This window comes from Rhinopithecus roxellana, chromosome 21 (assembly GCF_007565055.1).
Source record: "Rhinopithecus roxellana isolate Shanxi Qingling chromosome 21, ASM756505v1, whole genome shotgun sequence".
Lineage (NCBI taxonomy): Eukaryota > Metazoa > Chordata > Mammalia > Primates > Cercopithecidae > Rhinopithecus > Rhinopithecus roxellana.
This window is the reverse complement of record NC_044569.1, coordinates 62,833,538-62,860,244: the sequence shown is the minus strand read 5'-3', so window position 1 is coordinate 62,860,244 and position 26,707 is coordinate 62,833,538. Positions and strand designations below refer to the sequence as shown.

At 38.9% G+C, this 26,707-nt stretch overlaps 1 protein-coding gene across 6 annotated transcripts in view; it reads right to left on the bottom strand.

The window, feature by feature from the left end:
• Positions 1–791: 791 nt before the first annotated feature.
• Positions 792–26,707, bottom strand: part of MALT1 (MALT1 paracaspase) — an 87,698-nt gene continuing 61,782 nt past the window's right edge. For 4 of the 6 annotated variants that reach the window (XM_030925847.1, XM_030925852.1, XM_030925848.1 and 1 more), the window contains 7 exons: positions 23,205–23,382; positions 22,405–22,479; positions 21,446–21,573; positions 7,764–7,913; positions 5,286–5,443; positions 3,994–4,119; positions 792–2,004 (listed from right to left, as the gene is read on the bottom strand). In XM_030925847.1, coding sequence (XP_030781707.1) covers positions 1,567–2,004; positions 3,994–4,119; positions 5,286–5,443; positions 7,764–7,913; positions 21,446–21,573; positions 22,405–22,479; positions 23,205–23,382 — 1,253 coding nt within the window. In that variant the 3' untranslated portion in view covers positions 792–1,566. The remainder of the gene's footprint in view (positions 2,005–3,993; positions 4,120–5,285; positions 5,444–7,763; positions 7,914–21,445; positions 21,574–22,404; positions 22,480–23,204; positions 23,383–26,707) is intronic. The other 2 variants (XM_030925849.1, XM_030925851.1) reach the window with 1 other exon arrangement.

Here is a 26,707-nt window from a genome sequence, read left to right as displayed (position 1 = left end):
TCAATAATGAGAACTGACTGTATATTAGTTTGATTTTTAGATGTTGAACCAACCTTGAATTCCTGGGATAAATTCTACTTGGTCATGATGTAGAATCCTTTTTATACATTGCTGGATTCAGTTTGCTAATATTTTTGTTAACGATTTTTGTGTATTAATAAGGAATATTGGCTTATAGTTTTCTTGTGATATCTAGTCTAGTATCAGGATAATACCTCCTAGAATAAGTTGGGAAGTATTCTTTTCTCTCCTACTTTTAGAAACAGTTTGCAAAAAATTAGTGCTAATTTTAATGTTTGGTAGAATTCAGCAGTGAAGCCATCTAGGCCTGGGATTTTCTTTGTGAGACTTTTTAAATTATTATTATTATTATTTTTTTTTTTTTTTTTTTTTTTTGAGACGGAGTCTCGCTCTGTCGCCCAGGCTGGAGTGCAGTGGCCGGTTCTCAGCTCACTGCAAGCTCCGCCTCCCAGGTTCACGCCATTCTCCTGCCTCAGCCTCCGAGTAGCTGGGACTACAGGCGCCCGCCACCTCGCCCGGCTAGTTTTTTGTATTTTTTAGTAGAGACGGGGTTTCACCGTGTTAGCCAGGATGGTCTCGATCTCCTGACCTCGTGATCCGCCCGTCTCGGCCTCCCAAAGTGCTGGGATTACAGGCTTGAGCCACCGCGCCCGGCCTGAGACTTTTTAAATTATTAATTCAGTATTTTTCCTTGTTAGTGCCAATTGCATTTTTAACCAACTTTTAGGTAGAACCAAAGATAAGAATATTATCTCATTAGGCCAGTGAAATTCAAGAAGAAAATACATATTATCAAGGAAGATGCTAAGTATTTGGAAAATTCAGATAGGCAGCTATGAAAATTATCCATTGTATCTTGATTCTTAACCTCTATCTAGTTAATTTCAGCCTGTTCTACATCAGATTTATATACAAACCTCTTAACTAAAACTTGCAGCAAAGTCCTTATAATCAAAAACTAAAGTCTGTACATTTCTTGAGACAATACACAGCTATGTATCTCTATATATTTATACATATAAATATATTTCACTCTATCTACAAAAATAACACTTAGCTCAGAACCTGTCAGGAAGGCAGTGTGTAGTGGAAAAAATACTGGAATAGATTTCTGGAGGTCTCAGTTCTGGTGCCAGCTCTAACTTAGATGCCTTTATGTGTTTCTTCCATTGATAAAATGAGGTTATGCCTGGTGATCAGCAAGGTTCTTTCTGGTGTTAAAAATACAATGACTTATTCTGCAATAATGCCATTCCCATTGCTCTTACTTCAGAGTGGTCACCATGAAAATATTTTGTTATATACATATAAACATACACACCTCCATACTTCATTTGTACAGAACTAATCAACCAATTCACAAAATCTTAGGAAGTCTGTGATTAAATAATGTAATTCCAACATCTCAAAGTTCTGAAGTTTGTTATGAAACAGTTACTACTATTCTTTCTCTACATGTACAAATTTGCCTTTTCACTTTATGTAAGTGTAGTACTATCTCACATGAGGCATCTATAATTATGCTAACTTTCAAAAACAAGGCAGTCATTTTTCAGAAATTCTAAGCCTGTCAGAGAAACTAAACGGTATTTCATCAGTTGTCTCTACTGGCACATTACTTCGACTAAAATGACATGAAGAATGGTGAGCAAAACTTGAAATAAATGCATCTGGAGTCCGGCTGCAATGACAGCTATCTGCTGGTGTAACACTACTTGGATTACCAGGATGTGAATGGTAAACACCATGGAATGGGTCTTGCAATGAGTGATAATGCCCTGCTCCTCCTGAGGTGGCTGCAGAACTCTGGTAAGGACCATTAGACATAAGACAAGTTTGAAAGCAAGTCTTCCTTCCCAAACCTCGATGCATGTCTAATTTAGCAATGAGAGGTTTCCCAACATTCACTTCCTGCTTGTCCTCTACAGTATCTTCCAATCCTGAGTACTGATATGATAAACATACTGTGAAGACTAGATGTTCCTGGAAAGGAAAAAAATCTGGTTTATTATTGGCATCAACAGTGAATATATAGCAATCTGAAAATATTATTCACACATACACACCCACATACCCCGCCCCCTCGCCACCAAAAATCCACTAACTCTCCTTTTCCAGGTTCGAAATCCTCAAGGCATCCTTTATATCTCCCCAAAACTGAGAAATGCCAGCTATCATCATCTTACCTTTCTTTCATGCAATACTTACAACACATTTAGAATTTCTAGTTCTTACTACTGTTAGTAGTCAAAGTCAGAGATCTTATATTCTAGATGAACAGGGAAAACATTTTCCAAGCAGTGCAGCTTAGGAAACTTATCCTTCCTTATTACTAGAGATGGGGAATTATCTTTTAAAAAATGATCTGGGCCGGGCATGGTGGCTCATGCCTATAATCCCGCTTATGCCTATAATCCCAGCACTTTGGGAGGATGAGGCAGATGGATTACTTGAAGTTAGGAGTTCAAGACCAGCCTGGCCAACTTGGTGAAACCCATCTCTACTAAAAATACAAAAAATTAACTGGGCATGGTGGCGTGTGCCTGTAGTCCCAGCTACTAGGGAGGCTGAGGCACAAGAATCACTTGAGTCCAGGACGTGGAGGTTGCAGTTAGCTGAGATTGTGCCATTGCACTCCAGCCTAGGTGACAGACACCATCTCAAAAACAACAACAACAACAACAAAAAAAAACAAAAAAAAACTGGTTTTATATTAGTTTTATAAAAAAAGCTAAAGTTGTTTTTAAAATAGAGTAATCCATAATCGTAGATGGAAAACATAACTGAATCAGATAATGGGCTAACTTTTTTTTTTTTTTTTTGAGACGGAGTCTGGCTCTGTTGCCCAGGCTGGAGTGCAATGGCACCATCTTGGCTCACCGCAACCTCCGCCTCCTGGGTTCTAGCGATTCTCCTGCCTCAGCCTCCCTAGTAGCTGGGACTACAGGCGCCCGCCACCTCACCCGGCTAGTTTTTTGTATTTTTTTTAGTAGAGACGGGGTTTCACCGTGTTAGTCAGGATGGTCTCGATCTCCTGACCTTGTGATCCGCCCATCTCGGCCTCCCAAAGTGCTGGGACTACAGGCTTGAGCCACCGCGCCCGGCCAATGGGCTAACTTTTTAAGAGAAGAAAGGACTTTAAGTAGATGAGCTCCGAACAGGATGACAACAGGTTTACGTGTGTAATTCTCAATTGTGCCCATTCCATTCCCTGAGTTTTAGCTGATACATTCTATGGTCATGTACTTGTGAACAAATTAAAATCTCAATTTTTGCAAAGAAAGCTTTCATTAGAACACTCAACATGCAGAACTAGCTTCTCATTTGTAAGTCAACTAGAAATAAAAAATGGAAAAGAAATTCCAATTCTAATTTGCTATATGTTTAGTTACAGAACTAGGAAATGATTACTTGAAAATCTGAACATATTTAAAAGTAGAATATGGAGCTGGGAGTGGTAGCTCACACCTGTAATCTGACTGCTTTGGGAGGCCAAGAAGGGAGGATTCTTGAGGCCAGGAGTTCAAGATTGGCGTGGGCAATATAGTGAGATCCCTTCTCTACAAAATGTTTAAAAAAAAATTAGCTGGGTGTGGTGGCATGTGCCTGCAGACTCAGCTACTTGGGAAGCTGAGGTGGCAGGATCATTTGCACTCAGGAGTTTGAGGTTATAGTAAGCTATGTTCATACCACTGCACTGCAGCCTGGGTGACAGAGTTAAGACTCTGTCTCTACAAAAAGAAAAAATAATATGCTCTATGTTACTAATTTTTCAGCATTATGGAAGGTAAGCACACAAAGTCCTGTGGCCACCAGCGGAAACAGAATATAAGAAGGGTCACTGATAGGACCTTCTGTAGATTGGTTATCTCTAGTTTAATAATAAGGCAGCATATCTATGGTCCATGCCAAAGTAAATTTCCAGTTTCATGAAGTTTTCCATTAGTAGCTATAAACAGAAAAGGTAGTAACCTTTAATTTTTGCAGTGAACTGAGTCTGGTATAGAGGCAATGCTTGGGAAGATCCTTTGATACCAAGTAGCTGCCAGTTTCTTCAGGTGTGCCTTTATTTGCATCTTTTGGATCAATATCTAGGTCCTGTAAACAAAAAAAAAATATTAGTGACTGTTAATAATGAAATCAATGAAAGTCACAATATAATCTAGTACATAAGAGGTCTTAACTGATATTGTTCTCGTGAATTTTGGCCTTTTGTAAATTTTGATAATCCCAACATTATCCAGGGCTAAACAATGAAAACAACAATCTAATAGGAATTCTCAATTCTGTATTAAGCCATTTAAAAAGTAAAGTGAGCTCTGAAAGAGTTTCCTTTCAAATGATTCCTAGAACTGCTTTTTGAGCTACTCAAGTTTCCTCTTAAGCAGAGAGAGCCCTATTAATTAGTGTTTGACTCCTGGATTCTCTTCTCTTAATCATCACTTTTGGGAAGGTGCAGGGAAATTTATATGATTAGAATATTTAAGAAAGATAAATAAACAGCCTTTTCCTTTTTCTTCTTTTAGACCCAACCCAATGGCCAATAGTAAGAGGGTTCTGCTCCTCCAGTGAGAAGCCCACAGGCCCCTGGCTTGCTCAGCACCCCAGGAAGCCTATCTGGGCTCCACAGTGCTGAAACTGGAGGTGTGGGGTGGCCACTGAATTCTGGGGTTTGGTGCTAGACCGTTTACTCTGACATGAAGCAATATCCTCCACAAAGCCTCTATCAGTAATAAAAGTGATATTTTGGGTTTCTGCTTGTCTTACTCCTTGCTTGCTTCTCAGTTTGTCACACTCATGTAGGAAAGAGGGGTACTATTTACTGGCTTCTTTAAACCAACATAAAATGACTACCATACCTAAATGTTTGAAAAGAGCAGAACTAGATTTCTATTATTCCAGTATGTGACCATACCTTAACAAGACTTAAAAACTACTGTTTCCAATATAAGTTATAACTGTTTAAAAGGAAATTATTCTTGACATATTTATAGCACATTTTATTCCTTCACATTGGCTCTCCTGTTTAGGATACAAGAAATTAAAGGCATCCCTCCTGAGTGAACTTTAGACATTTCTAAATCTCATAAACTTAAGGTATTTTGGCAATTAGTAAATATTATGACCAGTGTTACTAAACTATAAATATATACACTTATATATAAATATATATTTCCTTTATATTTACCATCAACTTTAAGTTAAAAAATTTAGTCTTTAATACGTGAGAATATATCACTATTTTAAATAAAAGAGAAACTCACAAGTGGAAAATCGGTAACGTAGGCATCACACATTATTATCTCGGGTGGTTTGTAAACTATACTTGTATAGATTATCATGACATTGGAAAACTCAGCTGCAAATCCTAATTGAATCTGAACACCACAGTCAAACTTAAGACACATACTTTCTGGAAGTTCTGAAAAAGAACAGTAAGAACAACTTTGGTAGGTTTCCTGATAAAAGGCAAATATTTATGGAGGAGTATATAGTTAGTATTTCTTTTGCTTAAAAACATGATTTACATTGTTTAAACACATACAATTAAAAAAATAAAGCTCAATATTCTGCTGGCCAAACAAAATCTTTCATTTACCATTTGCTTATAGTTCTTATCCAACTGTATATATAATTTTTACTGTGGCAATAAAAAATATGCATACAACTGTAGATAAATTTTCGCTGTTGCCACAATTTATATGACCAGAATTTTTAATAAAGCACAGTGTCACTGAATGGTCATACTATAGTTTGTTACCTTTAACCATTCTGTTAACTCTTGAATATAATACTTCTGGGTTTTATTGCTTTTCTATCATAGTTCATAATGCTTTAAGATTGTTAGATATAGCTATGTGATTGTTCCTTTACATATGGGACAAATTATTTTCAATTTACACGGAATATAAAGTTTCAGCATAACATGTCCAAAACAGAGTATTTTTAAAACATTCGTCTACTTGATGGTATTAAAAAGTAGAAAGATACCATCATAGTTTTAACTATTCCTTAATTACTTAAATTAGCCATTAAAATTTTTTTTCTCTACACTTCCAGCAGTGTGGATTATTGAATTTGCATCATTTGCTTGTTTACTGAGGAGGGTCTAAATGTTTTTTTCTCTTACCATTTTGTATGAGCTCTTTATTATTAAAAAACTACCTACTTATTAAATTTGTTACAAATACTTTCTATACGAACTTTTAGTTTTGTTTTATTGTTTCATTGATTGTTGACCTTTACCACTGTAATTTTGTTGTTTGTTTAGATCTTTTTTAGAGAAGACATTCAATTTCAATTACTTATCCAGTTATCTGGAATGGTGAGATATTTATAGCATTTTACATTTTAATGTGCTTTAGTATGTTAATTTACTAAAAATATACATTAGAGAACACATTTTTTTTGAGACTGAGTTTTGCTCTTGTTGCCCAGGCTGGAGTACAATGGCATGACCTCGGCTCACTGCAACCTCCGACTCCCATGTTCAAGTGATTCTCCTGGCTCAGCCTCCAAAGTTACAGGCGCCTGCCACCATGACCAGCTAATGTTTTGTATTTTTAGTAGAGATGGAGTTTCACCATGTTGGCCAGGCTGGTCTTGAACTCCTGACCCCAGGTGATTCACCCATCTCGGCCTCCCAAAGTGCTGGGATTACAGGTGTGAGCCACCATACCTGGCCAAGAACAAAATTTATAGAAGTTCAATAAATACAATTATTTTTCAATTATCTGTAAGAGACTCACAGAATAGATACTTGGACTCAGAAAATCCAAAATTATTTCAATTGGTAAACTTTTCATTAAACTATACATAATTAGCAAAAGGTAATTAAGGTACCGATTGATTTTCACCTTGTCTTCTCTGCTGATCAATTTACTGATCAAGCGTCCAAGAGAGGATGCTCAGTTATATATGAATAATCGCAAGTACAGACGACTTGCTGAGTGCTCTGTACCTGCTCATTTCCACCTGCGCACTCATTCAATCCCAATAACCTATGAGGCAGGTACTGTTTTTTTTTCTTTTCAAGACAGAGTCTCGCTCTGTCGCCCAGACTGGAGTGCAGTGGGACAATCTCTGCTCACTGCACTGCGACCTCCACCTCAGGTTCAAGAGATTCTCTTGCCTCAGCTGCCCTAGTAGTTGGGATTACAGGCATGCGCCATCACACTCTGCTAACTTTTTGTATTTTTAGTAGAGATGAGGTTTTGCCATGTTGCCCAGGCTGGTCTCTAACTCCTGACCTCAGGTGATCCACCTGCCTTGGCCTCCCAAAGTGCTAGGATTACAGGTGTGAGCCACCACAACTGGCCTGAGGCAGGTACTATTTCTTATTTACATGTTATAGATAACATGTTCATATAGTGGTAGAGACTGGATCAGAACCCAATCCATGATTTTCGACAGCTGCACACTTTAACAGTTCACAATACAGGAGAATCTAAGGACTGTGTATTAGACGAATGGAAAATTAACCTATCTTAAAAATAGAAAAATTTTTAAATGGTCATTTTAATTTTACCAATAGTGACAATAATGGGCTAAATAATTTGATATCTCTAACATCAAATACACCAGTGTAATATCCATAGTTGAAATATATGTTTGGTTTGAGATTTGCCTAGAAGGCCAAAATATTTTCACTGTAAAACTGGCAGGAAAGTTATTCATTCAGAAGAAACTTTATGATTTAACATAAGTATATTATAGATCTAAAAAAAAAGGCTTTACCATACCATGAGCCTTGGCCCACTGTAGATTCCGCACAAGAGATTCTGCAGAATACTCTGTTCCCTGTATTGGATCAGTAAGTGCTCTCTTCTCAGATAAACTACTTCGAATCTCTAGAGCCTGTTTGCCTTTGGTAAGGTGACACTTACCCATATCTAAAAGATATGAAAATAAATATTATTTTTAAGACCACCAATTCTTATGTTTTAAATATTTAGGATAAGAACTATCCTACATTATCAGGTTATATTCTCAGCATCATTTATTCACTCAACAAGTATTTCCAGAGCACCTATTATGTGCCAGACATAGCAAGCATGTTTTAATTTTTACTCATGTGTAGGTATTCATAAATGGTATATGCCAATGTTTTAGGTTTTCGAATTCAACAAAAATGTTATATGTATGTCTTTGTAATGTGCCATTTTCATTCAACATGTTTTAGATACACAGACTAATGTATATGGATACACATCAATTTAAATTTAGAAGTATATTCTTTAAGTTATAGTTTATCGTACTTCTGTCTACTACGTTATAAATTAACAATAGTAAAGTTTCTTTTTTTTAAAAAAGAGACAAAAATATATGTGATCCAGAACTAAGTCTAAGTTAAATCAACATATTGGGGGTTAAAAGGAGACACCAAGTATTGTAGGAGTACATTAAAATTATTATTTGTTAGAGAAGAAAAGATATAAATACAATTTTTTTAAAAAAGGAGAAAATGAGTCAAATCAAAAAATTAGATGGTTAAAACAAGTACAAAAAATAACAAATGTAAATTAACTAAATTTTCTCATTAAAAGACCAAGATTATTAGATTGGATTTTAAACAATCTGTTATATGGTGCCTCCAAAAGCTACAGCAAAGCAGAATGACATGAAATGTTTGAAAGTAAAAGTATAGAGAAGCAGGCTAGCCTAGGGGTTAAGAGTAGGAAAGTAACAGTGTAAAAAATAGCATATTAGGTCAACAAAAAGGAAGTTGGTGTGGCTCTATTAATATGATACAGAAAGACAAAAAAGCATTTGAAATGGAGGCATCACTACATAATGATAAAGGTTCAATTCAATAAGAAAATATAAACATTTAAAACAAAAATAGTCACTATGAAGTAAAAAGTGCTAGAATTACAAGAAAATCTGGTAACCTGAGAGATTTCAACATCTCAATTATTGATCAAAGAGACTCAGCAGAAATATAGAACTGAAAAAACAATAAAAAAATAGGCCAAACCTAATGGGCACACATAGGGTTCTGCAACCAGTTACTATAAAAATACCCATTTTTTCTCAAGTACACATGCAAAATCTACAAAATTTCATCTTTTACTTGGCCATAATGAAAACCTCCACAAATTTCAAAGCATAGCAACTAGACAGACGATATTCGATCACAAAGCAATTAAGGTAGAAATAAAAAGTGAAAATTCCTGCCATATTTGAAAATTAAAGACAGTATTATATAATTTAAAGGTCAAAGAAAAAAAAACTAAAGAAGTCCCTAAACTTGTAGGATGTGATGAAAGTGAAGTTTTAAGACAAATGTAAAGCCTTAGAAACTTAAATTGGAAAAAATAGGCTAAAAGTGAATGAACTATCATGATGTTAGAAAAAGAAAGAATAAATCAAATGCAAGGCAAGACATAAATAAACAGCAGAAGTTAGTGATGTAGAAAACAATGAACAAGTAGAAGAAATCAATGGAGCCAAAGATCGGTTCTTCAAAACGAAATAGCACAACTCACAAAAGCTGGCAATAAAGAAAAGAGGAAAGTAGGTATAAGTAATACTGATTGAAAATGGATACATAATTACAGATAAAGCAGAGATCAAAGAATACTATTAGAAATATGAGCAACTAGGCCAGGCGCCGTGGCTCATGCCTGTAATCCCAGCACTTTGGGAGGCCGAGGTGGGCAGATCACAAGGTCGGGAGATCAAGACCACCCTGGCTAACATGGTGAAACCCCGTCTCTACTAAAAATACAAAAAGTTGGGCGTGGTGGCAGGCACCTGTAGTCCCAGCTACTGTGGAGGCCGAGGCAGGAGAATGGCGTGAACCCAGGAGGCGGAGGTTGCGGTGAGCTGAGATCACACCACTGCACTCCAGCCTGGGAGACAGAGCAAGACTCTGCCTCAAAAAAAAAAAAAAAAAAAAAAAAGAAATATGAACATGAGCAACTAAATGCCAACAAATATGAAAACTGCCCAAATTCCTACAAAAATATTACAATATTACTTATCAAAATGACTCAAGAAATGATAAGCCTACATGGTACAATAAATATTCAAGATATTGAAGCAGTAGTATTTCTACCAAAAAAACACCAATCCCAGGTCGGTTTATAGGCAAGTTCTACCATAAATAGATCACAATTTATATAGAATTCCCCAGTAAACAACAGGGTGTACTTCTGTATCAGAGTTCTCCAGAGAAGCAGTACAAACAAGAGGTGTGCATGCGTACGCGTACACGTGTGTATGTGTGTGTGTACCCAGAGGTAGAGTGAGAAGAAGGGATTGACTTAAGGTATTGGTTTATGAATTGTGGCGGTGCAAGTCTGAAATCTGCAGGCAGGCAGGCAGGCAGGCAGGCAGGCAGGCAGGCAGGCTGGGGATGCAGAGGAGAGCTGTAGTTTGAGCCCCAAAGGCAGGCTGCTGGCAAACTCATTGCTTGTGGGAGGTCAGTCTTTGCTCCGTTAAGGCCTTTAGCTAACTGGATGAGGACCATTCACACTATGGAGAGCAGATTGCTGCAGATGGACTGAAAGTCCATCAATTTAAACTTTAATCTCATCCAGAATAATGCTCGATCCATCACCTAGAGACATCTTGAATAATGTTGGACTAAATATCTTGGCACTGAGGCCTGGCAAAAGTTGCCGTAAAATCAACCGTCACAACCTCCATCTCATTCTACAAGGCCTATGCTACATAACACTGATACCACTAAATACTAATTTTATTTTCTCATAAAATTAAACCAAATACTAAAAGAAAGTAAAATTACAGGCCCATTTCCCATATGAATATAGATATGAAAATTCTAAGCAAAATGATAGCAAATTAAATCTAGTAGTAAATTAAAAATATAACACATCTCAATGAAAATGATTTATCTCAAGTTGGTTTAATGTTAGACTATAAATTTAACTCACCATATTAAGAAACTGAAAGAAAAGAAACATTCTATTATTTTCTTCATAGCTGCAGAAAAACCATTTAATCTTGTTCAACATTTATTCATAAAAAAATTTTCAGGGGGGCAGAGCAAGATGGCCGAATAGGAACAGCTCCAGTCTCCAACTCCCAGCGTGAGCGACACAGAACACCAGTGATTTCTGCATTTTCAACTGAGGTACTGGGGTCATCTCACTGGGGAGTGCCAGACAATCGGTGCTGGTCAGCTGCTGCAGCCCGACCAGCGAGAGCTAAAGCAGGGCAAGGCATTGCCTCACCTGGGAAGCGCAAGGGGGAAGGGAATCCCTTTTCCTAGCCAGGGGAACTGAGACACACAACACCTGGAAAATCGGGTAATTCCCACCCCAATACTATGCTTTAAGCAAACGGGCACACCAGTAGATTATACCCACACCTGGCCGGGAGGGTCCCACGGCCACGGAGCCTCCCTCATTGCTAACACAGCAGTCTACGATCTAACCGAAACGGCAGCAGCGAGGCTGGGGGAGGGCCGCCCGCCATTGCTGAGGCTTAAGTAGGTAAACAAAGCCGCTGGGAAGCTCGAACTGGGTGGAGCTCACAGCAGCTCAAGGAAACCTTCCTGTCTCTGTAGACTCCACCTCTGGGGACAGGGCACAGCTAAATACCAACAACAACAAAAAAGCAGCAGCAACCTGTGCAGACGCAAACGACTCTGTCTGACAGCTTTGAAGAGAGCAGTGGATCTCCCAACACGGAGGTTGAGATCTGAGAACGGACAGACTGCCTGCTCAGTGGGTCCCTGACCCCTGAGTAGCCTAACTGGGAGACATCCCCCACTAGGGGCAGTCTGACACCCCACACCTCACAGAGTAGAGTACACCCCTGAGAGGAAGCTTCCAAAATAAGAATCAGACAGGTAAACTCGCTGTTCAGCAATATTCTATCTTCTGCAACCTCTGCTGCTGATACCCAGGCAAACAGGATCTGGAGTGGACCTCAAGCAATCTCTAACAGACCTACAGCTGAGGGTCCTGACTATTAGAAGGAAAACTATCAAACAGGAAGAACACCTATACCAAAACCCCATCAGTACATCACCATCATCAAAGACCAGAGGCAGATAAAACCACGAAGATGGGGAAGAAGCAGGGCAGAAAAGCTGGAAATTCAAGAAATAAGAGCACATCTCCCCCTGCAAAGGAGCGCAGCTCATCACCAGCAACTGATCAAAGCTGGTCAGAGAATGACTTTGACAAAATGAGTGAAGGCTTCAGTCCATCAAACTTCTCAGAGCTAAAGGAGAAATTACGTACCCAGCACAAAGAAACTAAAAATCTTCTTTTTTTTTTTGAGACGGAGTCTCGCTCTGCCGCCCAGGCTGGAGTGCAGTGGCCGGGTCTCAGCTCACTGCAAGCTCCGCCTCCTGGGTTTACGCCATTCTCCTGCCTCAGCCTCCCAAGCAGCTGGGACTACAGGCGCCCGCCACGTCGCCCGGCTAGTTTTTTGTATTTTTTAGTAGAGACGGGGTTTCACCATGTTAGCCAGGATGGTCTCGATCTCCTGACCTCGTGATCCGCCCGTCTCGGCCTCCCAAAGTGCTGGGATTACAGGCTTGAGCCACCACGCCCGGCCTAAAAATCTTGAAAAAAGAGTGGAAGAATTGATAGCTAGAATAATTAATGCAGAGAAGGTCATAAATGAAATGACAGATGAAAACCATGACACGAGAAATAGGTGACAAATCCACAAGCTTCAGTAACCGACTCGATCAACTAGAAGAAAGAGTATCAGAGATTGAGGATCAAATGAATGAAATGAAGCAAGAAGAGAAACCAGAAGAAAAAAGAAGAAAAAGAAATGAACAAAGCCTGCAAGAAGTATGGGATTATGTAAAAAGACCAAATCTACGTCTGATTGGGGTGCCTGAAAGTGAGGGGGAAAATGGAACCAAGTTGGAAAACACTCTTCAGGATATCATCCAGGAGAACTTCCCCAACCTAGTAGGGCAGGCCAACATTCAAATTCAGGAAATACAGAGAACACCACAAAAATACTTCTCGAGAAGAGCAACTCCAAGACACATAATTGCCAGATTCACCAAAGTTGAAATGAAGGAAAAAATCTTAAGGGCAGCCAGAGAGAAAGGTCGGGTTACCCACAAAGGGAAGCCCATCAGACTAACAGCAGACCTCTCGGCAGAAACTCTACAAGCCAGAAGAGAGTGGGGGCCAATATTCAACGTTCTTAAAGAAAAGAATTTTCAACCCAGAATTTCATATCCAGCCAAACTAAGTTTCATCAGTGAAGGAGAAATAAAATCCTTTACAGATAAGCAAATGCTTAGAGATTTTGTCACCACCAGGCCTGCCTTACAAGAGACCCTGAAGGAAGCCCTAAACATAGAAAGGAACAACCGGTACCAGCCATTGCAAAAACATGCCAAAATGTAAAGACCATCCAGGCTAGGAAGAAACTGCATCAACTAACGAGCAAAATAACCAGTTAATATCATAATGGCAGGATCAAGTTCACACATAACAATATTAACCTTAAATGTACATGGACTAAATGCTCCAATTAAAAGACACAGACTGGCAAACTGGATAAAGAGTCAAGACCCATCAGTCTGCTGTATTCAGGAGATCCATCTCACATGCAGAGACATACATAGGCTCAAAATAAAGGGATGGAGGAAGATCTACCAAGCAAATGGAGAACAGAAAAAAGCAGGGGTTGCAATCCTAGTCTCTGATAAAATAGACTTTAAACCATCAAAGATCAAAAGAGACAAAGAAGGCCATTACATAATGGTAAAGGGATCAATTCAACAGGAAGAGCTAACTATCCTAAATATATATGCACCCAATACAGGAGCACCCAAATTCATAAAGCAAGTCCTTAGAGACTTACAAAGAGACTTAGACTCCCATACAATAATAATGGGAGACTTCAACACTCCACTGTCAACATTAGACAGATCAACGAGACAAAGTTAACAAGGATATCCAGGAATTGAACTCATCTCTGCACCAAGCAGACCTAATAGACATCTATAGAACTCTCCACCCCAAATCAACAGAATATACATTCTTCTCAGCACCACATCTCACTTATTCCAAAATTGACCACATAATTGGAAGTAAGGCACTCCTCAGCAAATGTAAAAGAACAGAAATTATAACAAACTGTCTCTCAGACCACAGTGCAATCAAACTAGAACTCAGGACTAAGAAACTCAATCAAAACCGCTTAACTACATGGAAACTGAACAACCTGCTCCTGAATGACTACTGGGTACATAACGAAATGAAGGCAGAAATAAAGATGTTCTTTGAAACCAATGAGAACAAAGATACAACATACCAGAATCTCTGGGACACATTAACAACAGTGTGTAGAGGGAAATTTATAGCACTAAATGCCCACAAGAGAAAGCTGGAAAGATCTAAAATTGACACTCTAACATCACAATTAAAAGAACTAGAGAAGCAAGAGCAAACACATTCAAAAGCTAGCAGAAGGCAAGAAATAACTAAGATCAGAGCAGAACTGAAGGAGATAGAGACACAAAAAACCCTCCAAAAAATCAATGAATCCAGGAGTTGGTTTTTTGAAAAAATCAACAAAATTGACAGACCGCTAGCAAGACTAATAAAGAAGAAAAGAGAGAAGAATCAAATAGACGCAATAAAAAAATGATAAAGGGGATATCACCACTGACCCCACAGAAATACAAACTACCATCAGAGAATACTATAAACACCTCTACGCAAATCAACTAGAAAATCTAGAAGAAATGGATAATTTCCTGGACACTTACACTCTTCCAAGACTAAACCAGGAAGAAGTTGAATCCCTGAATAGACCAATAGCAGGCTCTGAAATTGAGGCAATTATTAATAGCCTACCAACCAAAAAAAGTCCAGGACCAGATGGATTCACAGCTGAATTCTACCAGAGGTACAAGGAGGAGCTGGTACCATTCCTTCTGAAACTATTCCAATCAATTGAAAAAGAGGGAATCCTCCCTAACTCATTTTATGAGGCCAACATCATCCTGATACCAAAGCCTGGCAGAGACACAACAAAAAAAGAAAATTTTAGACCAATATCCCTGATGAACATCGATGCAAAAATCCTCAATAAAATACTGGCAAACCGGATTCAGCAGCACATCAAAAAGCTTATCCACCATGATCAAGTGGGCTTCATCCCTGGGATGCAAGGCTGGTTCAACATTCGCAAATCAATAAACGTAATCCAGCATATAAACAGAACCAAAGTCAAGAACCACATGATTATCTCAATAGATGCAGAAAAGGCTTTTGACAAAATTCAACAGCCCTTCATGCTAAAAACGCTCAATAAATTCGGTATTGATGGAACGTACCTCAAAATAATAAGAGCTATTTATGACAAACCCACAGCCAATATCATACTGAATGGGCAAAAACTGGAAAAATTCCCTTTGAAAACTGGCACAAGACAGGGATGTCCTCTCTCAGCACTCCTATTCAACATAGTGTTGGAAGTTCTGGCTAGGGCAATCAGGCAAGAGAAAGAAATCAAGGGTATCCAGTTAGGAAAAGAAGAAGTCAAATTGTCCCTGTTTGCAGATGACATGATTGTATATTTAGAAAACCCCATTGTCTCAGCCCAAAATCTCCTTAAGCTGATAAGCAACTTCAGCAAAGTCTCAGGATACAAAATTAATGTGCAAAAATCACAAGCATTCTTATATACCAGTAACAGACAAACAGAGAGCCAAATCATGAATGAACTTCCATTCACAATTGCTTCAAAGAGAATAAAATACCTAGGAATCCAACTTACAAGGGATGTCAAGGACCTCTTCAAGGAGAACTACAAACCATTGCTCAGTGAAATAAAAGAGGACACTAACAAATGGAAGAACATACCATGCTCATGGATAGGAAGAATCAATATCGTGAAAATGGCCATACTGCCCAAGGTCATTTATAGATTCAATGCCATCCCCATCAAGCTACCAATGAGTTTCTTCACAGAATTGGAAAAAACTGCTTTAAAGTTCATATGGAACCAAAAAAGAGCCCGCATTGCCAAGACAATCCTAAGTCAAAAGGACAAAGCTGGAGGCGTCACGCTACCTGACTTCAAACTATATACTACAAGGCTACAGTAACCAAAACAGCATGGTACTGGTACCAAAACAGAGCTATAGACCAATGGAACAGAACAGAGTCCTCAGAAATAATACCACACATCTACAGCCATCTGATCTTTGACAAACCTGAGAGAAACAAGAAATGGGGAAAGGATTCCCTATTTAATAAATGGTGCTGGGAAAATTGGCTAGCCATAAGTAGAAAGCTGAAACTGGATCCTTTCCTTACTCCTTATACGAAAATTAATTCAAGATGGATTAGAGACTTAAATGTTAGACCTAATACCATAAAAACCCTAGAAGAAAACCTAGGTAGTACCATTCAGGACATAGGCATGGGCAAAGACTTCATGTCTAAAACACCAAAAGCAACGGCAGCAAAAGCCAAAATTGACAAATGGGATTCAATTAAACTAAAGAGCTTCTGCACAGCAAAAGAAACTACCATCAGAGTGAACAGGCAACCTACAGAATGGGAGAAAATTTTTGCAACCTACTCACCTGACAAAGGATCCAGATCTACAGATTCTGGATCTGTAGATCCAGAATCTACAAAGAACTCAAACAAATTTACAAGAAAAAAACAAACAACCCCATCAAAAAGTGGGCAAAGGATATGAACAGACATTTCTCAAAAGAAGACATTCATACAGCCAACAGACACATGAAAAAATGCTCATCATCACTGGCCAACAGAGAGATGCAAATCAAAACCACAATGAGATACCATCTCACACCAGTTAGAATGGCAATCATTAAAAAGTCAGGAAACAACAGGTGCTGGAGAGGATGTGGAGAAATAGGAACACTTTTACACTGTTGGTGGGATTGTAAACTAGTTCAACCATTGTGGAAAACAGTGTGGCGATTCCTCAAGGATCTAGAACTAGATGTACCACATGACCCAGCCATCCCACTACTGGGTATATGCCCAAAGGATTATACACCATGGAATACTATGCAGCCATAAAAAAGGATGAGTTTGCATCTTTTGTAGGGACATGGATGCAGCTGGAAACCATCATTCTTAGCAAACTATCACAAGAACAGAAAACCAAACACCGCATGTTCTCACTCATAGGTGGGAACTGAACAATGACATCACTTGGACTCGGGAAGGGGAACATCACACATCAGGGCCTATCATGGGGAGGGGGGAGGGATTGCATTGGGAGTTATACCTGATATAAATGACAAATTGATGGGTGCTGACGAGTTGATGGGTGCAGCATACCAACATGGCACAAGTATACATATGTAACAAACCTGCACGTTATGCACATGTACCCTAGAACTTAAAGTATAATAATAAAAAATAAAAATAAATAAAAAAAATTTTTTCAAAAAAACAATGTAAAGAGAACTTCCTTAACTTGCTAAGGAGTGTTAATAAAAAACTTACAATATTATTCTAAATGTGAAAACATTAGCAATATTCCCTTTGAAGTCAGAAACGAGACAAGGATGCCCATAACTACCTATTCTATTCAACAGCGTCTTAGCAGTCCTTGCTAGTATTATATCAAGAACACATACAACATTTCTCTAAATCAATAAACTGAAAAAAAACCCACACACACAGTAGAAAAATGGACAAATGACATGAATAGATGTTTCACACAACATACACATATAGCTATTAAAAATAAGAACAATGTTCAATATCACTAATGGTTAGGGAAAATCAAATCAAGACCACATGAGATACTATTTAACATCTGATTGGCAAAAATAAAAAAGTCTGACTATCAAGTGATGGAGAGAGTACAGATTCACATTATCCCTTGCTGGCTGCGGGGAGCAGGGTAAGTGTAGACTCAGCAACCACTTTAGAAAACTGTCTGGCATTCTCTCGTAAAATGGAATACTGTCACACCCTATGACACAGCAATTCCAAGCCCTAGAATCACACTGCAAAGAAATTCATGCATATATATTCCAGGAGACATATACAAGACTGTTAACCACAACTAACTCAAATGCTCACCAACACAGGAGAGTAGTTGAAAAAAACTGTAGTATGTTTGCATAATAGAATATTACATAGCAGTTAAAATGAAAAACTACAGTCATGCAAAAATATGGATCAATCTTAGCAATATAATATTAGATAAAAAAATTCTAGTCCCAAAAGAGTACAGAGAGCATATCTTTTTATTAAGTTAAAAACAAAACTATGCATACTTTTTTGGGTATATACAAAATAAAACTATGTAAAAAGAAAAAGGAATAAGTTTAGAATGGTAGTTATCATGGAGCGGGGGGAAGGGAAAAGAGAGGTCCTATAATTAGGTGTAGGTTACTGTCAAGGTCCTATATTCATATCGAACATCTACTCACAATAAAAACCCTCAGTAGTATGTTCAATACTTCTAATAATAATGCTGTTCTGAATAGTACAAAAATAAAAGTCGGGTTACAGACTGATGGCTGTAGCTTTATAACAACCAATTTACCTCATATTGTATTTTCCTTGCACACAGTTGGAATTCGTAAGGTGGGCTGGGAGCGGTGGCTCACACCTGTAATCCCAGCACTTTGGGAGGCAGAGGCCGGTGGATCACTTGAGGCCAGGAGTTCAAGACGGGCCTTGCCAACATGATGAAAGCCTATCTCTACCAAAAATACAAAAATTAGCCGGACATGGTGGTGCGTGCCTATAGTCCTAAGCTACTCGGGAGGCTGCAGCAAGAGAATCACTTGAACGTGGAAGGTGGAGGTTGCAGTGAGCCAAGATCATGCCACCGCACTCCAGCCTGAGCAACAGAGACTGTCTCACACAAGGAAACCAAAAACTTAAAAAAGAAATTGGTAACATGTTTATTTTCCCCTTGAACTGCTTGGCTTATAATCTCTGAATACTTTTCCCCCTCTGGAATTTTTTTTTTTTGAGACAGGACTCGCTCTGTCACATATGCTGGAGAGTGGTGGTGTGATCACACTTACTATAGTTTCAAACTCCCAGGCTCAAGCAGTCCTCCCACCTAAGCCTTGCGAGTAGCTGGCAATAGAGGTACACACCATAATGCCTGGCTAATTTTTAAAATTTTTATAGAGATGGGGGTCTGACAATGTTGCCTAGGTTGGTCTCAAACTTCTGTGCTCAAGTGATTCTCCTGCCTCAGCCTCCCCAAATGCTGGGATTACAGGCATGAGCCACTGTACCTGGCCCCAAATATATATATATATATATTTAAATTGAGATGGAATCTTGCTGTGTTGCCCAGGCTGGTCTTGAATTCCTGGGCTCAAGCAATCCTCCTACCTCAGCCTCCCAAAATGCTAGGATTACAGGTGTGAGCCACCATGCCCAGCCATGGAATAATTTTTTTTTTTTTTTTTTTTTTTTTGAGGCAGAGTCTGCGGCCCAGGCTGGAGTGCAGTGGCCAGATCTCAGCTCACTGCAAGCTCCGCCTCCCGGGTTCACACCATTCTCCTGCCTCAGCCTCCGGAGTAGCTGGGACTACAGGCGCACGCCACGTCGCCCGGCTAGTTTTTTTTCTATTTTTAGTAGAGACGGGGTTTCACCATGTTAGCCAGGATGGTCTCGATCTCCTGACCTCGTGATCCGCCCGTCTCGGCCTCCCAAAGTGCTGGGATTACAGGCTTGAGCCACCGCGCCCAGCCATGGAATAATTTTTAATTAAGTAATCCGGAAGATCCAAAGGGAGAAGCAGCAAAGTTCTGTTTCAAAATTGGACGATTTGTGAAAAATTTCATACAACTGCTTTTGCTTTTCACTACTAAGACAGGGGTCAGACACAAAGCACCCAAAACTCAAAGTAAGTGCCAGATTTAACTGTATTATTTATCATGATACTATTAGGCCTTTACTTATTTTGTACAATGAGTGGGCCGTTACCCACGAAGGGCACAATGTACATGGCACTGAGCTGAGCGTGCTCCACGTACACTGCAGGGTCTTCCTGCCTGGGCACTTCTAGGTAAGCAGACATGGTAGGACTGAAAAAGACCAGTGAAAAGCGAAACTTTCTAAGACGTTTATAAAAAGTTCAAATATCCTCACAGCACATACTGGGATGCCATTCATTGCTATGACAATTTGGTACACATCATATGTGGGTGAGCATGGTGCTTTTTATTAAGTTTTAAAACAGTTAAAATGTACTTAAAAACGAAATTGAAATAAAACACTGTAGAGTTTCTGGAGCACTTTACTGGATCTCAGTTTGAATACAACTGACGTAATCCAAAGGTTTTCTTTTTCTTTTTTTTTTTTTTTTAAAAAGCAGAGACTTTCCTTCAAATGTGAGCTTCAGAAGAAGCCTAATGTAGAAAACAAACAAAAGTGGAATTTCTCTGGTTGAAGCGGGAGGGTGGCAGGAAGTCCAAAGCCCTGGCTGGTTACGTTAAATGGAAAAGTGGCTAAGTCAAGTGATTTAACTAAAATAGCTACACAGATAAAAACATGAAAATAAATACGGCTGACAGTTGGCCAAACACCTTATACCCAAACTGCCATCACTGGAACATCCATGAAACTCCATTTTCTAGTGGTGCTAGTTTGTAAGAATTACTTTCTTCCTTTTTGTTTGTTTATTTTTTATTTTGAAGACAGGGTCTCGCTATGTTGCCCAGGCTGGTCTTGAACTCCTGGCCTTAAGTGATCCTCCTGCCTCAGCTTCCCAAAGTGCTGGGATTACAGGTTTGAGCCACCATGCCTGACCAAGTTACCGTGTTTTTGCTATGGCTTATAAAATGTTTTTTCAAAAAACACAGTGCAATCTACCAAAATAATAGGTACTTACTCAGCATCTGACATATGCATAACATTATACCAGCAGGCAAGGAAAGAACAGATAGAAATGGAAGATGTGGCATTAGACCCCCTAGGATCACATCCTTAAATTAGGATTTTAAATCTACTAAGTTCATTAAGGAAAAAAAATGAACTCAGTTTTTCCCAGCAGTGTCTAAAAATTTCTGTAAAGTTTTCTCTCTCCCATCCTGGGAGAGACTGCTCACTGGACAACTCCCCCCCACCCCTCCACACCCCCCACCCACCCCCAAATAGGGAGATTTGCCAGCACCAAGGCACTGGGCACAGAAGCAAGGCAGAGCTCTGAGGATTCAACTTTACTTATTTAATGACTGTGCCTAGGCTTAGCCTTGTAGTCTAAGTAATGCTGCACAGATGGTGAAGAGCTATGTCAAAAAGGAAGGAAAGATGACATTAAATAGCAGAAGTGTTGCTGAATGTTATATTAATATAAAAATTGTTTTACAAAGTAGATACTAATTCCAAACCCACATAATAAGAATAAGAATAAAACAATCACTAGACAGGGAACCCTGAATAGGTGGTGTCCCCCCTGCTCTCCTTTTTCCGAGTAGTTTCTCTTTATTTTTTACCTTCTGCAACTTCATCCAGTAACACAGTGATTTTCTTATCTTCTAATAATCTATCTTTTAAAAATTTCATAAAGATTCCATTTGCCAATCCAGAATGCTGGATTTCAAAAGCTTCTGCTCCTTGACACCTTAAAAATAGAAAAAGAAGTTAAACCAGGCACAGAAAGGCAAATACTGTATGTTCTCACTTATATGTGGATGCTAATAAAAATGAACTCAGAGAAGCAGCCAGCAGAATGGTGGTTACCAGAGGCTGGGAGGTGGGCATGGCATAGGAACTGTTAGTCACAGGGTACAATGTTTCAGTTAGGAGGAAAACAATGGTAAGTATTTGAGGTGATATGTGAATTAACTTGATTCAATCATTCCACATTGAATAGCATATCTTTGTATATCATCATAGCATATCTTTGTATCCTATAAATACATATAAGTTGTCAATATCCAATAAAAATAACTTTTTAAAAAGAAAATGTTAGAAAAGCAAACACTTGCCACATGGGACTTCTGTATACACTGATGAGCCTCATTTTCTCTTCTGCCTCTCACATGACATCAATAATTAAAGAGTTAATCTTTAAGCAGAAACTACATGCCCAATTTGGGCTTAATAATAAGATACCATGATATGGAATGCTAAAGTTGACCATTTAAAATTTTCTACCAAGAACATCAAGGAGGTAAATTTATGCCTACATGTCTATAGGTATTTTCTAGGCCTCCAATCTAGAATCAAAAAGACCTCAGGAGCCAGGCACAGTGGCACATGCCTGTAATCCCAGCGACTCAGAAGGCTGAGGCAGGAGGATTGCTTGAGCCCAGGAGCAGTGAGCTATGATGTTGCCTCTGCACTCCAGCCTGGGCGACAGAGTTAAGACCCCTGCTCCTAAAAAGCAAAAGCAAGCAAAAAGACATCAAAGAATAAAGGAAATTTAAACGTAAACATAAAATTTTCTTACGTGGCATATCCAAACACAATATTGGCAGTGACTTTTAGTGCATCCAAGATTGGAATGGTATCGTCGTAGTCATTTCTATTCAATGGAGGCAGAGAAGGGCAGACAGAAATATGAAAAGTTAAAGATCATCCTTAAAAGAGTATAAATAATGAGATAATACAACAGTATTTTAGAATACATAATTTAAAATTATAGATTCAAAATTTTTCATCTAGGTAGCTACATATCTACCCAAAATAACCCACTAACTCCTTGTTAGCTTTAAAACCGGAGTTGCATTTGAACTCGGGCATTGGATTTTGATTCGTAAATGCTGAGCAAGCAAAAAATAGTAAATCTAGAGGAACTGGTTCTATTTCTTAGAAAGGCAATGGCAGATAAATGGGATCCAAACCTCCAAACATCTGCTTCGGCTACTCATTCTGTGTCTGGAAGACCAGGACTGACTACTGACCAGAAATCCCAACTCCATGGGTGTTGGTTTTGTTAATTCCTGAGGGAATAACTACAATGAGTATTAAAGTCATCTAAAGGCATTCTGGAGAGTTGAATCCCCTGTAGTATGAGTAAATGCCCATGCCCTTTAGTTCTTTGTTTGTGTTCTACAGCAAATATGAAGAGTTAAAATAATTAGATATACATGGAGTAAATATATTTTTCTCTAGTTTTGTTCTTCCAGTTTCAATGTATAAACTAAAATTCACACACGCAAATGGCTGTTGGCATTTCACAGGTTTCTCTAGTTTGTCAAGGTTGATATTTAACTCCAACAATTGTTTAATAAAGATTAGAAAATTTACCTTTTCCTACACATATCCAATAAGAATACATTAAGTCCAGTTTCTTTTTCTTGCATCAATTTCAGTATATTTTGTACACACAGACAATTTTCAGACCTATATGGATTTGGAGCATCAACAGGGACCATGAAGCTGTTCCCAAAATTTTCATAACCATGTCCTGCATAATATAATAACCCTTTGAAAAGAGGAAAAATAAGAGAGAGGTAGATGTCAATTCTAAATGCACTGTGAACATACAGACTGCATAACTTTTTGTAAAAAAAACATGACTTTGCCGGGCGCGGTGGCTCAAGCCTGTAATCCCAGCACTTTGGGAGGCCGAGGCGGGTGGATCACGAGGTCAGGAAATCAAGACCATCCTGGCTAACATGGTGAAACCTCGTCTCTACTAAAAATACAAAAAAATTAGCCGCACGTGGTGGCGGGCGCCTGTAGTCCCAGCTACTCGGAGGCTGAGGCGGGAGAATGGCGTGAACCCGGGAGGCGGAGCTTGCAGTGAGCTGAGATCCGGCCACTGCACTCCAGCCTGGGCGACACAGCGAGACTCCATCTCAAAACAAACAAACAAACAAACAAACAAACAAACAAACAAACATGACTTTAATTTTTTTCAAGGTGATGTGAGCATATGTAAGAAATACCCAATTATAAATATAGACAATGGTAATTTGCATTTAAAATTATTGGCAACAGGTCAGGCATGATGGCTCACACCTATAATCCCAGCACTTTGGGAGGCCAAGGCAGGGAGATCACTTGAGGTCAGGGGTTTGAAACCAGCCTGGCCAATGTGGTGAAACCCTGTCTCTCCTAAAAATACAGAAATTGGCTTGGCGTTGTGTTGGGCACCTATAATCCCAGCTACTTGGGAGGCTGAGGCAGGAGAATCACTTGAACCTGGGAGGTGGAGGTTGCTATGAGCCGAGATCATGCCACTGCACTCCAGCCTGGGCGACAGAGCAAAACTCCGTCTCAAAAAAATAATAAATAAAAAAATTATTACCAATAGTCTGTACTTAAAATTTGCATTTTAAGACAGTATCAAAATGCTGTCTGAAGTATATCCTAACTTATTAAAGTAATATATTTGTAACCAATAGTATAATATAAAATACAATTTTATTTTATGATATATAAAAAAGAATGCAGCTCCTGACTCATTTGTCTCCTCCATGAAGCTAGGAGTTCTGTTAGGGCAGAGATAGTCTTACATTTATTTATTTGTGTATTCCTGGCATACAGCAGGAGCTTAGTAAGTATTTAACAGATGAACAAACACAATTCAGATGAACAGCACCTGCAATATGAAGTTAAGAAACTCTGCAGGTATTACCATAAACATTAGTTAAGGTAGTTTTATAATCAGAGACGGGAAATCTGATTTCACAGATTACTATTTTTTTCTTTTTGCTATGAGATACGAGTATCAATCTTCCATCTAGAGTCTTTTGAATTAATAATCTAAAATTTGCAATAGTTTTAGGACTCAATAGATGAATCATATTTCCTTACTGAGAAATGACACTATAAAAACTAACACAACCAACTCAATGTTTTCTTGAAAAGAATTTTGTTTTGGCTGTAAAAAACAACAAAAATATCAGTCTGAACTTCTTCATAAAAATACTGGACAAAACACTTTTGAAGATATCCTCCCCTCTGCTTGCAATTTCTGGAGCCCACTAATTTTGCTCTCTCAATATTCTGGATTTAATTATTTCTTTACACGGTATTTTAAAGCAAACAGTAAAAGCCGTTTAGACAGGGAACCCAAAATAGCTAATCCATTGTAATTATGGCCCCGACTCCTAGCAGAGAATGTGGCTTTGAGAGTTAAAGACAATTTGCTGCATGTGGTCCTACAGGACAAAATCCACGTCGTCTGTTTTTTTTTGAATTTCTATTAAAATGAGAAAAATGGTTCTTTCAAATACAACATTTCAGCTAAAATGAGAAAATAGATACAGCCATTTATCAAGTGTGGGTTCCAGCTGATGTGTGCACTGGAAGTTATCACATAGGCACTGAGAGATGAAAAAGAAGGACGAAGACAAAGTTCCTAACCTCTTAAGCAGGAGACCGGGAGATTCATGCATGGAGATTCACACGTTTATGTTATCAAGCAACAATGAAAGTCATCATATAATTAAATGCCATAAATCATGTTAGTGGGACAACCACCGTGTATGTATAAAATGAATAAAGTACAGAGAGGAATATCATCAGTATGCAGTGAAACAACAGGGGATGGCCTTAAGAGAGGGAATGGCTAGAAATTTGGAAAGGCAGAGAGAGAGCAAGGATAGAAATAAACACGGATAGGACCTGGAATGAAAGCTAACAGAAAAGAGACTAGCCTGGCAAAAAACTAAATTACTGTTGTGAATGAAAATAAGAGAGCACACACATAGGGAATTTTAAAAAGGAGTGCACAGATAGGGTTTTAAAAATAATGACCAAAAGAATGGATTTAATTCAATAAACGACAAAGATCAGGTAAGTGAAAAGACAACCCACACAACAGGAGAAAATATTTGCAAATCATTTTATCTGATAAGGACAGCTTGTGTGCAGAATAAAGAACTCTTCCACTCATCAGTAAGAAGACTAATGACGGCCGGGCGCGGTGGCTCACGCCTGTAATCCCTGCACTTTGGGAGGCCAAGGCAGGTGGATCACTTGAGGTCATGAGTTCAAGACCAGCCTGGCCAACATGGTAAAACCCCATTTCTACTAAAAATACAAAAACCCAGCCAAGTGTGGTGATGGGAGCCTGTAATCCCAGCTACTCAGGAGGCTAAGGCAGGAGAATTGCTTGAACCCAGGAGGCGGAGGATGCACTGAGCCAAGATCCCGCCACTGTACTCCAGCCTGGGCAACAGAGAAAGACTCTTATCTCAAAAAAAAAAAAAAAAAAAAAAAAAAAGACTAACGACTTGATGTAAAAATAGGCAAAGATCTGATGCTTCTCCAAAGAGGATGTATGAGTGGCAAATATGCACATGAAAAGATGCTCAACATCATTAGCCACTAGTGAAATGCAAATCCAAGTCATTTCACACTCACCAGGATGGCTACAATAAAAAAGACAGACAAGAACAAGTGTTGGCAAGGATGCAGAGAAACTGGAACCGTCATTCATTTCTGGTGGCACAAATGTAAAATGGTGTAAGAACTTTGGAAACAGTTTCGCAGTTCCTCAAAAAGTTAAATATAGATTACCATATGACCCAGGAATTTCGCTCCCAGGTACATACCGAAGAGAAATGGAGACTATGTTCACATAAGAATGTGTACACAGGCCAGGCGCAGTGGCTCAAGCCTGTAATCCCAGCACTTTGGGAGGCCGAGACGGGCCTCCCACGAGGTCAGGAGATTGAGACCATCCTGGCTAACACGGCGAAACCCCGTCTCTACTAAAAAATACAAAAAAACTAGCCGGGCGAGGTGGCGAGCGCCTGTAGTCCAAGCTACTCGGGAGGCTGAGGCAGGAGAATGGC